The following is a 12,990-nucleotide window of genomic DNA, read 5'->3' as shown; positions in this document are numbered from 1 at the left end:
ACAAACATTTCTGATTATAACTTAAGATAGATGCCTGGAGCAGTAGACTTATTAAGTCCAAGGGTAAAGATATTTTTAACTTTGAATAATGACATTTTAAAGGATTCTGATTATATTTTTGCAAAATCGCTCTCCATAAAATTGTTGCAGTGTGCATGCCTACCAACAGATCATGAGCGTCAATCTCAGGGCTTTCTGGCTGGCACCATGTATTTTGTTGATCCTCTTAAAATCTTTACCACTTGGATTGGCAAAAATCAGTTGTTATAAATTGGCACTTCTTATCTACCAGCCTACTTTTCTTGTCCATTCAGATCATTCAGATCTCTCCCGTGAATAGTCTATGCGTGTGCTTGCTCAATTTTATGACTTCCACTCGGCCGGAAGTAACTACAGTTGTGTAAAAGGGTGCTAAGCTATTATCTCCTAAATGGGGTCTTGGTAACTATTTCAGGAACCGCCTGGGATGCAGTAGCTGTCTTGAGTCTGCTCTGAATTTCCTGGTCTTTGTCCAAAGGATAGTACCATCCAGAGGCTGAAAGAGGAGCTAAGAGTAGGCACTGATGACCTTCAGCGTTCTCTCAACCACAGCGACTGCAAACAGAAGGTCTGCTGGCTGGATGGACATGCTAGGGAGTTACGTTTTCGTGGTATTATACCTTTGAAACCAGAATTAGTGGCCAACATATAAAAACAAGTAGGCTAGATGTCCAGATAGCATGCCTAGAAGCCAGCAATCCTCTGGAGCTCCCCGAGGTTCTCTGCTTTGAATGGGACACCTGCTCTCTGGGCTCCGGAGTTCCCAGCCGACCCCTGTCATATTCCTCCATGTCGGCCTGCCTGCCTGTTTTCTGGGCCTCCTCCAGCTCAGGCTGAAGGACTCTGTTGGCTTGGGAGCAGCCTAAGGCAGCGCCCAGAGCGCACGGGGCTTTGGGACCCAAGTTCCGGTTCATCACCAAGGGCTTCTTTGCTTGGTCTTACCCTCTGAGGGTTTGGGGACTGGACAGGATTGCTGGCCTCCCTCGTGGGTGGCTGGGATCCTGAGCTTTTCTCAGTCCTCATCCTCTGCAGAGACACAACCAAACACTTACCTGCATAAACTCCACACTGCTGTCCAAGGGGTTTTCCTGACGAAAGAGCAGCAGGAAGTTTTCATCTTCAGACAAGAACATGTTGGCAAGCTGAGGAAGCAGAGAGAAACAGCCATCAGCCACACCGGCCACTGCTCTCTGGGTAAAAGACACGGTGGGACATACTACAAGGGGAAGAGGGCTTGGATTTCCCAGGACCGAGAGCTCCAATTACAGTTCTGGGTCCCTGACTGCAGTTTTGGATTCCCTGATGCTTTCAAACACTGCTCTGTTACTAGGTAGGAAACATGGCGGGCGTCTGCCTCCCAAAAGCTTACGATCCAAAATCATAATCCTAATTTTATTTTTTTTAAGAGTTTTATTTATTTGAGAGAGCACAGAAGGAGAGTGAGAGAGAGAAACAGGTTCCCCACTGAGCAGGGAGCCCGATGCAGGACTCAATCCTAGGGACCTTGTGTCATGACCTGAGCCGAAGGCAGATGCTTTACCAACTGAGCCAGCCAGGCGCCCCATAATCCTAATAGTAATAATAAATCTGTCAGTGCTTAATACGTTCCAGACACTATTTTAAGACACTCCCATATTAAGATAATTTAACTCCATTATATAATGGGAAATTAAAAGAGCGAATAATTCTTATATGTGCCACGAATTGTTCTAAATTCTTACGAATGCTTACTCACTCCATCCTAGCCCCAACCCAGAAAGTACGCAACACACTCCCATTCTCATTTTTTCGTCAAAGAAACTGGAACTTGGGCACCTGGGTGGTTCAGTGGATTGGGCCTCTGCCTTTGGCTCAGGTCATGCGTGATCTCAGGGTCCTGGGATCGAGCCCTGCATCGAGCTTTCTGCTCGGCAGGGAGCCTTCTTTCCTCTCCCTCTCTGCCTGCCTCTCTGCCTACTTGTGATCTCTCTCCCTGTCAAATAAATTAATAAAATCTTAAAACAAAAAAAAAAAAAAAAAGGAAACTGGAACTCGCGTTAGTTATGTGGCAAGTGGTGGCACCCGGACTAGGGTCATCCTTTCCAGCTTCACGCCGTGCTGGGGAGATGGCGTACGCGCGGTCTTTCCACACCACGGACACAGACAGGAGTGCCTGCCGTCTGTGTCCTGAGTGTCGGCTGTTTTTCTTCTTCTACATTATCAGTGTCTCTATGATCTTCCCAGAGCTGGTCTGGGTGGGATCCGTTACATCGTCCCTCCTCCTATCTGAGCACCAGTTCTACTGATTTAGGTCACTTCTCTCATGAGTAACGGTGACATTTTCTTCCCATGATACATGACTATAATTCTTACTTCAGCACATGGCTGTGTTTGGCTGGGCTCATCCCATGATACGGTACTGCCGTGTTCCTGGCTTGCGTTGTCCCCCAGAAACAGTAGCCACTCCTTCTATCTCCGTGCTCAACGCCACAGTGAGTCCACACAGAGGCTGTTGGGGGTGGGGAGGCATGTTGAGCCCACACGCCTATTCACTCCTCTAGCTGGGTGTGGGTCTGCTCAGGGACCTACTGTGTGAACGACAGCAATCATACTTAAATATCATGTATCGAGTAGCTATGATGTGGCAGGCACTGGCGACGTACGTTTCATTTATGCTCCATTAAAGTCTCATACCAGTCCCACTGGTGTGATACCCTCTTTTACTCATGGGAGCAGGACAGCGCAGTGTGTGTCCATGACAGGCTTTAGAGTGGATCCTAATTCCTTCTCCATTGTTCGCCTTTTATTTGGCCTGGCACGAGTTAATTGATCCCTTGTGCCTCAATTTCCTCACTTGTAAAATGGGAATAGTAATGTTTATATCCCGATGCTTACATGAAGGCTAAAAGTAAAGTGAGGCACTACTTACAGGCAAAATTCCTTCAATAAATGCTAATGCCGTGTTGATGAAGACCATGAACCAGAGGCTCGGGGAGAAGTAACTTGGCCAAGATCTCACATTCACCGTGTGGACTTGGCACTGCCCCAGCCCCATCCCCCACATCCTGCCTGCCCCCGCCACACCTGTCTGGGCTCCAAGGTCCACTGGAATCAGCATCTGCTCTTCAGAACTACGTGCTTTTTCCCATGGAGTAGGAAAAGCCAAAAACCAAATGAAAATGTGATTCACAGGTCCCCAGGCTTCATACCTAATATGTATCTGGGTGGGCTGATTTTCAGGTCTCAACGACCTGTGACTAGAGTGAGATAGGCCAAGGTACGGGGAGGGGGGGGGGGACTTGCTACTCCTTAAGCGCACAGACTCCAGAGGTTTTAAGGGGCCTGGGACGGGTGTAACCAGATCCCATCAGCTTGTCTACAGACAACACCTCCGCTGTGCATCTGCGGGACTCGGGACTCCGCGATGGGATGGTTGGCACGGGTGTCCAAGCTGTTGCCGGGTTTCTAAGTGCTTCGTGAAGCTCTGCCTGTTGTTAGTGAGATAACACCGTCATTTTCAGCCATTTCCCGTGTTTCATTTCTTCTCCCTTAAGCGCACACACATATACTGGGCACCGTTAATGTTCCGCTGTGCTCTGGGGGCTGTGAACACAGCAGCAGTGAACACACAGTCATGAGTCCTTCTGTGTTTCTAGCTTGAGGCTTGAGTTTACTTGCATCAGTTATCCACCATCGCTGGTGACATGAAAAATTTTTGCCTTGGAGTGAAAATTTTGGAAATGCTAGGGTTCTGAGAAGGCTGCTTCCTTCCGGGCAAACATGTCTACTTTTCATAAGGATACAATTATCTTGCCCTAGAATCATAATTTTCTGAAAAGAAAGGTACTGTGTGGGCTGGGCTGTAGGATGGCTGCTGTCCATTTTGTTTCGAATGATCTCCGGGGTTAGATCTCCCCAACCTCCGCTGAGAGCTGATGCAGGAGTTTCAACTCATTTCTTGTTAGTCAGTTTTTCCTTATGCCCAGGCTGAATCTGAACAGCACATAGCAAAGGGACCCATTGGATCGAGTAACTGCAAGACCTCCAGCATATGAATTCCCCAGTTACAATAACTACAGATATTGCTTGACCTAAAGAAAATGATATGGGTTGTTAAGAAAATGGAAAAGGAGAGGAGATTACTTCAAAATGCTGGGTAGGCCAGCAACCTGGCAGACAGTTCTAGCTTCCCATTCAGATGTAAGATTTGTATTCTTTTTGGGAGGAAAATGACAGCCCAAAAAGCCTCAGCGGAGAAAGGACAGTTGGGAAAGGTACCTCTTTCATCAGCACGCGCCCATCTCTGGAGACACCCTGCAGACCCGTGAACTGTTGCTTCATTCTCTGCACATGTTCTTCCATGCCCGCCTCCTACAATAGGCCAGACAGAGCCGCATTAAACCCATGGGGAAGGGCGCCTGGGTGGCTCAGTGGGTTAAGCCTCTGCCTTCGGCTCAGGTCATGATCTCAGGGTCCTGGGATCGAGCCCCACATGGGGCTCTCTACTCAGCGGGGCGCCAGCTTCCCCCTCTCTCTCTGCCTCTCTGCCTACTTGTGGTTTCTGTCTGCCAAATAAATAAATAAAATCTTAAAAAAAAAAAATAGGGATTCCAGAAATGTAGTCGGGATATCAAATATTCAGAGCATAGAGCCTGGTCATTACATTAGTCTAACCTGAAAAGCAGGTTATTTAGCCATTTAAAATGAGCCTACCCTGACAAACAAGAGAGAACAGTGGTGGAGAGTTCTTGAGCAAAGCACCACTGATCAGAATCCCAAGCAGGTGAGACCTACAGGCTAGTGAGCTCCTAAAACCTGAATGAAGGAAGAGAAGCCGAGAGACTAGGTTTTGAGGGGCTTCGGACTGACATAACCTGATCCCATTAGCTGGTCTACAGACAACACCTCCATTAAGCTCATTCGCAGGACTCCTAAATTCTCCCTCCAAGAGATCAGAGATTTTGTTCTGTTTCAAAGGGAAAAGCCCAACTCTTTTAGATCGCAAGTTTGCCGTCACTCATCCCTTCATCTTCTCCTTGAGCCCGCCGAGGGAAAAATAATTAGAAGGGGAAAAAAAGTAAGAAAGTAGTTATTGAATTACCAAGGAATAGAGAGAATGGAGAATGAATTCTGATGAAGGAACGGAGAGGTAGAAACATCACCCCCAGTGCCAGATCCCAGGACTCCAGACTGCAGCGGCCGCTAAGTTCAGCCTCCCTGATATACTGTCCCTAATCCGATCCCCCATGACCCCTGCTAGCCAGGCTTCCTCCTAAGACACTGCACTACATATGGAGAGATCGGCATTTCTAGTCTTGGCTCCTCGGATCCTGTGTGTGGGTGTGGGTGTGTGGGCTGTGTTCGTGCACCATACAGAAAGAAAACGTGACGGAGGTTCCTCCACAAGGTGGGTCTTCACTTTGCATTTCAGGTTGGCTTTCTAGATTAGGATATCTGCAGGACAGCCGTCACTTCTGTGTCTCTGAGATACAGTATGAATACATGGTTCTTTATGGTGGGCTGGACCTTCCCAAAGGACCTTAGTGGACATAAGCCATGGGGGAGGAAAATTAAGTTTCACAATTAATAAATGTTAAGCCAAAGAAGTTGAGGCCAGAGTCTAGTGCTACCTTAGCTTTAAGCCACAGAACCTTGACTTTCATCCCGTAACCCCAAAGCCCATGGCCATCCCTTGGACCTAAAGCAACAGAGCCAAGGGACTGCCTCTGTTGTGTTTCCCATCTGCACCACCCTGCCCCCCCCCTCCGTAAGACTCTAGACCCCGTCGTCTCTGAAGCATGGAAGGAGACCCGGGCTACGCTAGACTCTGACAGGAAGGATATGGACACAGCCCCAGCAAGTGAGGCTCTGCTCTGTACTCGCTCTCTCCAGACCTAGTTCAGAGGCCAGTTCTGAGCATTTGAAAAGAAAAGGTAGGAGCTAAGGGAGGGGTGAGGAACGGGAGCCGCAGCATGAATGGCTCATGGTTCCATTAAGTCTGTCCCCGCAGAGGCCCCGAGAAGCAGGGAGTCACACACAGATTGGTTGCTTTCCAAGGTTGACCAGCAGGTCGCTGTTGGCGACCCTGAAATTCCTTCCTCCGAGACTTCTGTGACCTGCTAGCGAATCAGGGAGGAAAGGAGAGTTCTTCAGGCCTCTGAAGAACCGCTTGCTCCTCCTAAACCCCAGGCCCAATCCTGGAGGCCTCCCTGTGGCGTCTTCTCTACTCGCTGGGGCATCCCTGGTTAGAAGCAGGGATGGGGACTGTCACTCAGCTTGATGGACGTCCACTTGGAAGTCCTGCTCTCTGATTAAGGACATGCTTAGAGCCCACTCCTTTCTCTGCAGGGAGGAAACCCAGAATCAGGAATCAGGAATAGTTTCCTTAATCATGGTTGTTCTGGGAGCATCGAGGGCCCCACTCCCCAGGGTTAGGTATCAGCATTTTGAAATGGAATAATGGCAGGTGATGACTTTTTGGGACAATGGCTTATACAAATGATCTGGCTCCAAAACTCTCTCCCCAGCCACATGCCGAGAAGGGGTGGTTGGGTCTGCTGTCCAAGCCCAGCGAGACTGGCCTGATTCTATTAGAACCCTCCCACCATCTCCCATGATGGGCAGTCAATGTTCCTGGACGGTCAGAGGGTGAGAGAGATACCAACGGACATATGGTGATTTAAAAATGCAAGATCCTAGGCAAACCTCAAAGGTACTGAAATTCCTTGGGGATGGGACACACAGGGGCACAGGACACTGGTGAGTCACTTGTTGTCTCCTCTCCCGCAAGGACCATGCCCGCCCCTGTGTGAGAAGGCAAATCGCCAGGCTGGCTCTGAGGGAGGGAAGAGATGGACTGCCCAGCTGCAAGCGAGGCACTTCTCTGCTCCATCACTAATGGCAACAATGCTGCTAATGTTAGCCAAAGCCCCAGAAGAAGATGCCCTTGGCTCAGAGCAGACCCTTGTGTCTTACCAGCCCCACCCCCACCTTACGACTGTAAATAAGACACTCCCAGCTTCCACACTGACAATAGCTTTTCTCCCTCTTTCCTATAAATCACTAAGGCAAAGAACTTCTGGAAAGGTACAAAGTTCTAAGTCTCTGGGAGTTTGGGGTTTTGGACCATCCAGTTTATCCCAAGACTTCAAATGGTTCTGCCTTCATCTATTTGTTTTCCTTAAACACACCTGTCATGCTTGACTAAAGGGCATCTGACTCATGGGCTCTGGAGTGCCATGAGCCCTAGCATTTAGAGCAATAAGGAAGGGCGAGGCAGAGACAGAGAGACCAGAAGACAGAGAGTGTTAAGGGAAAGAAGGAGAAAAGAAAAGAAACTGATAAAAGACAAGAAATGAGGGGCAAAAAAGAGATGAGATAGGTAAGAAAGAGAAAGGAAAAGAAAAGACAGGGAAAAGAGGGACAAGCCTTGAGAGACGGACTGCAGATAGAAGGAGAGACAAGGAAACTTGGAGAGACCTGTAAGACAGACAGATGAGAGACAGAAAGGTCAGGGAGAAAGTCAAGAGATGATGGAAGATAGGGGCCAGGAATCAAAATGAGAAACAGAAATGGGCAGAAAAATGAGACACGCAGACACCAAATGAACAGTCGAGGCACAGAGAGAGAGAGCTCTGTGTACATAGAAACAGAGACAGGGAGAGACAAGGTCTGCGTGGCTGCTGGAGGCAGATGGCAGCCTCTTCTGTTCTCAGCTGGCTGCCCGCCCACACCCGGAAACACCCTCTCGAAGCGCTCCTTGGTGGCACGGAGAGCCTCGTTCCCTCCATTGGGCTCCTACAGGACAGTACAAGGCACTTAATTCTTCTGTGTAAACAGTTCTCTGGCTGAGGATAAGTGATTTCCACAATTCACTTTAAATGCTCCTGTCTCCAGAGCTACTCCTCTTACCATGCATCCTCAGATGGAGTCTTGACTAGGTTCTCCCATCCCCAGGCTGGGGTGTCTTTGTAGGAGTCTTTGCTTTGCTACGGGAATCCTCCAGAGTTAATCTCCATCTCTTGAGGCCAGATTTACCGTCAGGGAAGGATATGGACATGATAGAATAGGTTTCCATTTATTATACCTGGGCTCTGGGTATATTGCTTATTTTCTGGTTTGTTATTCCCAAAGAAATCTATAACCTCTTCTAATGAAATGAATAACAGAAAATGATTTTAAATGTTCTGTTTGTTTGTAAGCTGCTATCAAAGGAGTATCAAATGCACTAAACACTCAGAACCTCGGAGCTCTTAACATCTCTTCCACCTTTTTGAACAAAGTGAGCTGCCTTATCTCCATGTCAAAACCCATTAGCAGAAACATAACCAAGGAGACGTTCAAAACAGAGTTGTTTGAATCTATAGTTAAGGTCTGTCGAGGGGATGACAGATGTTACACTAGAAGTCAATGGCCAGCATGTCTAACGCTACAGTCATCCCTTTCATGAAACCTGCCTCGGTCCCTCCATGTTGCTAAGAGATGGAGAAAAATTAATGCAAGCAAGGAAGAAAAGAGGTCAGATGGGATTAATAGGTGCAGATCAACATGAGACTTGGATGCTTCTCCTGTTTTGCTAAAGGCACATAAATTAATGCCTCGTGGCACAAGTACTTACCTCAGTACCCAGTGTTGTCAGCACGTGATGAAAGAAAGCATCGAGTTCCTCATCGTCTATGTAACCTTTTTCTAAATGCAACAGGAGATGCATAAGTGATCGTCACTTACATAGAATGACATGTGACATTTACTATTTATCTAAATTGTTTTGGATCTCACAGTCTGTAAAATCCCCATGGATACTGTTCCTTACCCTTCCGATAACTCAGTGCTCGCGTGCTAGGGTCTAACCTCTCAGAGACATGAATCGTAAACATATGCTCAAGAGTAAATGCTCTGTGTTGGGTTTAAATGAATATTTGGAAAAGGAAAGCAACTAAATACATACATTTGAATCCACAAACAAACATGAGTTTTAGGAGAAAATCCAAGCCCCAGGATTTGGAAGCTTCGAAAGATTTAACAGGTATAATTCCTAAATCTTACTTTTCAGAGTCAAAACACAGTTTAGCTATTTTCTTTATGGTTGTTGAATTATTACTAAAGACACAGCACATTTTAAGTGGTTCCATTTTCTTTTCAAGTGTTTTGGGGGGTAGCATCTTTTTGAAAGTTGGTAAAATTCGTTCTCCCTTCCTTTAAAAAGCACCTTTAGGGAGGGCTTACTTCAGACAGCTGCCTACCAGCCACAAGCCTCGAATATAGGTAGTGATCTGCGTCATATATGACATATCATCTTAGACACACACACAGAGAGATTGGGAGGGGGACCAAGTCCTTCCCTCGACCCTGAACTTAAATACCAAACTCTAGATCTGTAGCTCCAGGACACCTAACATCTGTTTGGTTTGATATAAGCATTAACAGCGCCTGAAGACAACGTTTCCTGCGAGGAAAGACGGGAAGGGGAAACCCTAGGTCCTCTCGGAGGGTCCGGGCTGGGGCCATGTATACATCTGAATGTGCAGGTGCCGTGTTCCACTTACCGTCCGCGTCAAAGCGCTGCCAGACCTGCCAGAAGCCGGCGGCGTCCAAGAGCCCCTGAGTCGCTTCGCGGGCGCTGTCCATGGTGTTGAGCGCGGAGCTTAGGCACCTGCCGGCAAGGAACACCTGGGAACTTTGGTAGCGGCTTCTGCCTGACTCCCTTGCCTGCTTCTTTGCTCTCTGGTTTGCTCTGAGCACCTTTCTGCGGGGGCGGGGGAGAGGGCGGCTGGCGAGGCGGCGGGTGGCAGAGCCCTGGCGTCGCTACAGTCCCTAAGCGGAGACCAGAGACGGCGGAGCCCGCCCTCCTGCAGACTCGCGGGTCCCGCTCCGCCCCCCGCGCCCCACACCCCACCCTCCCGGCCGGGCGGGGTCGGGGGTGGTCCTCTGCCTCTGCGCTGTGGGGGAGTGGGGACAAAGGCTGGGGCCTCCATGGCTAACTGCATTTGCCCTTTAACTTGTTTGCCAAACTCCGAGAAAATGACCTCCCTTACCTTTTACTGAACACCCAACTTACGGCCCTCTTGAGAGAGCTCCCGCAATGAAAACGTTGGGAGAGGACTCCGTGTTAGGACCCTTTGGACCTGATGACTTAGAAATAGTGTGTGGGGTGGGTGGGGGTGGGATGGAGAGGGGTGATACTGGTAGTGGTAGGAGATTACAGTAACCAAGGAGACGGTCAACAGCAATTATCTATCCCTGAGTATTAGGGCATGCTTATTGTTAAGCTATAATGCACCGTAAGGACTTGTAACTAAATGGGCATTTTGCAAGGAACTATGGTTTAATGCAGGGTACCAGAATGTTGAGGAAAGTCTAAACCATGCCATGCTCTGCCAGGAGAAGAGGGTCTGGGGGAGGCACAGTGGCCAACTGCAGAGTCCTTAGGTAGAAGACTTAAATTATTGTCTTTGGCTTATAAGAGCCTCACCAAGCCCAAAGGACAAAAATCATTCAGAGGAACAAAGAATTCTGTCTAATGATCTTAACTGTCCAAAATTTGATTGGTTGCTTTGAGAAATAGGTAACTGACGAGTGTGGATGTCTTCTGACCGTGGGCTTAGAACCTTCTGCTGAGGAATCCATAGAAGGAGCTTGGGTATTAAAAGAATTTAACAAGATAAAGATTTTCTTTATGACAGTGACTCGGATATTAGCATTCAAATTTATTTTTAAAAAGCACATATAGGGGCGCCTGGATGGTTCAGTTAAGGGTCTAACTTTTGATTTTGGCTCAGATCATCATCTCAGGGTCCTGAGATCAAGCCCGACCTCTGGCACCATGCTGGGTGGAGGCTGCTTGAGATTCCTGCCCCCCACTGCCACCCACACATATACTAAACTACAGTAGTGAAAAGAACATGACACTGCCAGCCAGACAGTCCTGAGTTAGGATCCCAGCTCTACCACTTGCTAGCTTTGTGACCTGGGCCTTTAGTTTTCATCTGAAAGTGCTTTCTCATCTAGAAAGTGAGGATAATAATATCTGCTCTGCGGGGTTGCTGTGAGGACCCAAGTCCATCATAGGAGTGCACAGAATACTATAACTGCTGTGGTCTTACAGAGGATGAGTGTTGACTGTATGACTTTTTTAAATAATGTGGAGAAAAAAGGCAAGTGAGAAACTGTCACAGCTAAGAGGAATCTGAGAAGACATCATAATTAATATATAGTACCTTGGTTAGGATCCTGGAACATTAGGCAAAAACTAAGAAAATATGAAAGATAAGACTTTGGTTTATAATACAGAAAAAAATGGTTTAGAAGCAAATAGCTCTGGGTTTTGGGTCCAGCTTTGCCTCTTACTAGCTGTGATATTGGACAAGTTGGAGGAAACCTCATTTTCTTCACTGTAAAAATGGGGTTAGTTATGAGCATTTGCTCTTACATTGTTGTCATAAAGATAAAATGAAAAAATACATAGAAACTTAGCACAGTAAACACTGAATGTAGGTTAGCTGCTAAAACGATAAATCTCCGTACATAGACATTTATTTAGACAATGGCGAAATAAGCTTCAGGATTTTTGAGTAATCATCACTTCTGGGGAAGGTGTTGTGTACAAATACTGAGGAACATAGCAGAACGAGAGGGTGAGCGGCTCAGTGTCCACAGTTATATGGCATTGGTCAGGAAGAGGAATCTGTACAAACTCACCAAGATGGTGACTGATCTTGTTTTCTGATAAAATGGAAAAAGGAAAAAGAAGGCCAATGTCAGAAGTAATAATCAAGGTTTAATGTAAGGGGTGGTTAAATAATTGAGGGTAAGTCTCTATGATGGGCTTCGTTGCATACACAGAAATCTTGATTTTGAAGACTGATCTCACACATGTGTGCACACATACACACTGCTTGGACTATAAGAGCAGGCTGCAAAAATGGCAAGTGTGCATATAGTATCACCCAATTCTGTAAAATAAAACATATGTTTCTGTACTTAGAAAAAAATGGAAGGATATACACTAATGATATAAAAGATGTTTATCTCTGGAATGGGGAAGAGGGAGACTCATAGGTGGTTTTAATTTTGCTGTTTCTAATTCTTCTTTAGAACTGTCCACAGTAAGCATATAATGCAAACTATTAAAACTTCTTTAGGATTTTTTTTTTTAATCTTCAAAGACTTTTTTTAAATCTAAGGGAAGGAGGAAAGAAGCACAGCCCAAAGACTGCTGTTCTTCTTGGAACTGGGGAACGCATGAATTCACTGGAAACAATTTCCAGGAGCCTGGCACGTGGAGCTCAGTGGGGAATTGTAATTTCTAGGTGATAACTTCCCATTTTCTTCTATCGTGATACTAGATAGATAATGTTCAGGCCCCTCACATTCTCTCAAATAGAGATTTCCTTGGGAGAAAACTATCCTAACCCTTAACAAAGAAGATACCAATTGAGAAAGTATTTTAAAATACCAGATCATGGGAATCACCTACAAGACTGTCTCACTGTCTAGGTTCTCCTACCTGGAAGTTGAGTGAGGGGGTTGGTGGTGGTAGAACCAGAAATGATTTACCCGAGACCCTCATTGTCCAATGAGAAAACTCAGAGGAAAGCAAGTACAAAGTAGCTAGAATCAACCTGAAATAAATTATGCAACTGATGGATTAAAGCAGCCCCTTCCATAGGGAATTTAATTTAAATTGTCTGGAATGAGGACTCTACACTGATATATTTTTAAAGCTCCCTAGGAATTATATTAGAACCACTGACTAGCCCTTTGTCTATTGTATATTTTGGTCATTTTGGACCAAGCTGCTCATTTGGACACAGCTTCCCTAAAGGACACTACAGAAAAGGAAAAAACTTGGAATTTATATTTCTAAATCACTCTGGTAAGTTTGGACTGGTGGCTGAGACTCGATCTGCAATGCGTTGTTTTTCTTTTTCACCCCTGATGATTTCATTGTTTCTTGCAGTCGTTTCCTGCTTT

General features: G+C 46.5%; 1 protein-coding gene across 1 annotated transcript in view; it reads right to left on the bottom strand.

The window, feature by feature from the left end:
* Positions 1 to 9,645, bottom strand: part of SCGN (secretagogin, EF-hand calcium binding protein) — a 37,379-nt gene extending 27,734 nt beyond the window's left edge. The window contains exons 1-4 of the mRNA XM_059398948.1: positions 9,564 to 9,645; positions 8,636 to 8,706; positions 4,297 to 4,389; positions 1,092 to 1,181 (exon numbers count right to left, since the gene is read on the bottom strand). Of these exons, the coding sequence (XP_059254931.1) occupies positions 1,092 to 1,181; positions 4,297 to 4,389; positions 8,636 to 8,706; positions 9,564 to 9,645 (336 nt within the window). The remainder of the gene's footprint in view (positions 1 to 1,091; positions 1,182 to 4,296; positions 4,390 to 8,635; positions 8,707 to 9,563) is intronic.
* Positions 9,646 to 12,990: the final 3,345 nt, after the last annotated feature.

Source organism: Mustela nigripes, chromosome 5, assembly GCF_022355385.1.
Source record: "Mustela nigripes isolate SB6536 chromosome 5, MUSNIG.SB6536, whole genome shotgun sequence".
Classification (NCBI taxonomy): Eukaryota; Metazoa; Chordata; class Mammalia; order Carnivora; family Mustelidae; genus Mustela; species Mustela nigripes.
Note: the sequence above shows the minus strand (reverse complement) of the source record. Positions and strands in the feature narration are given on the sequence as shown.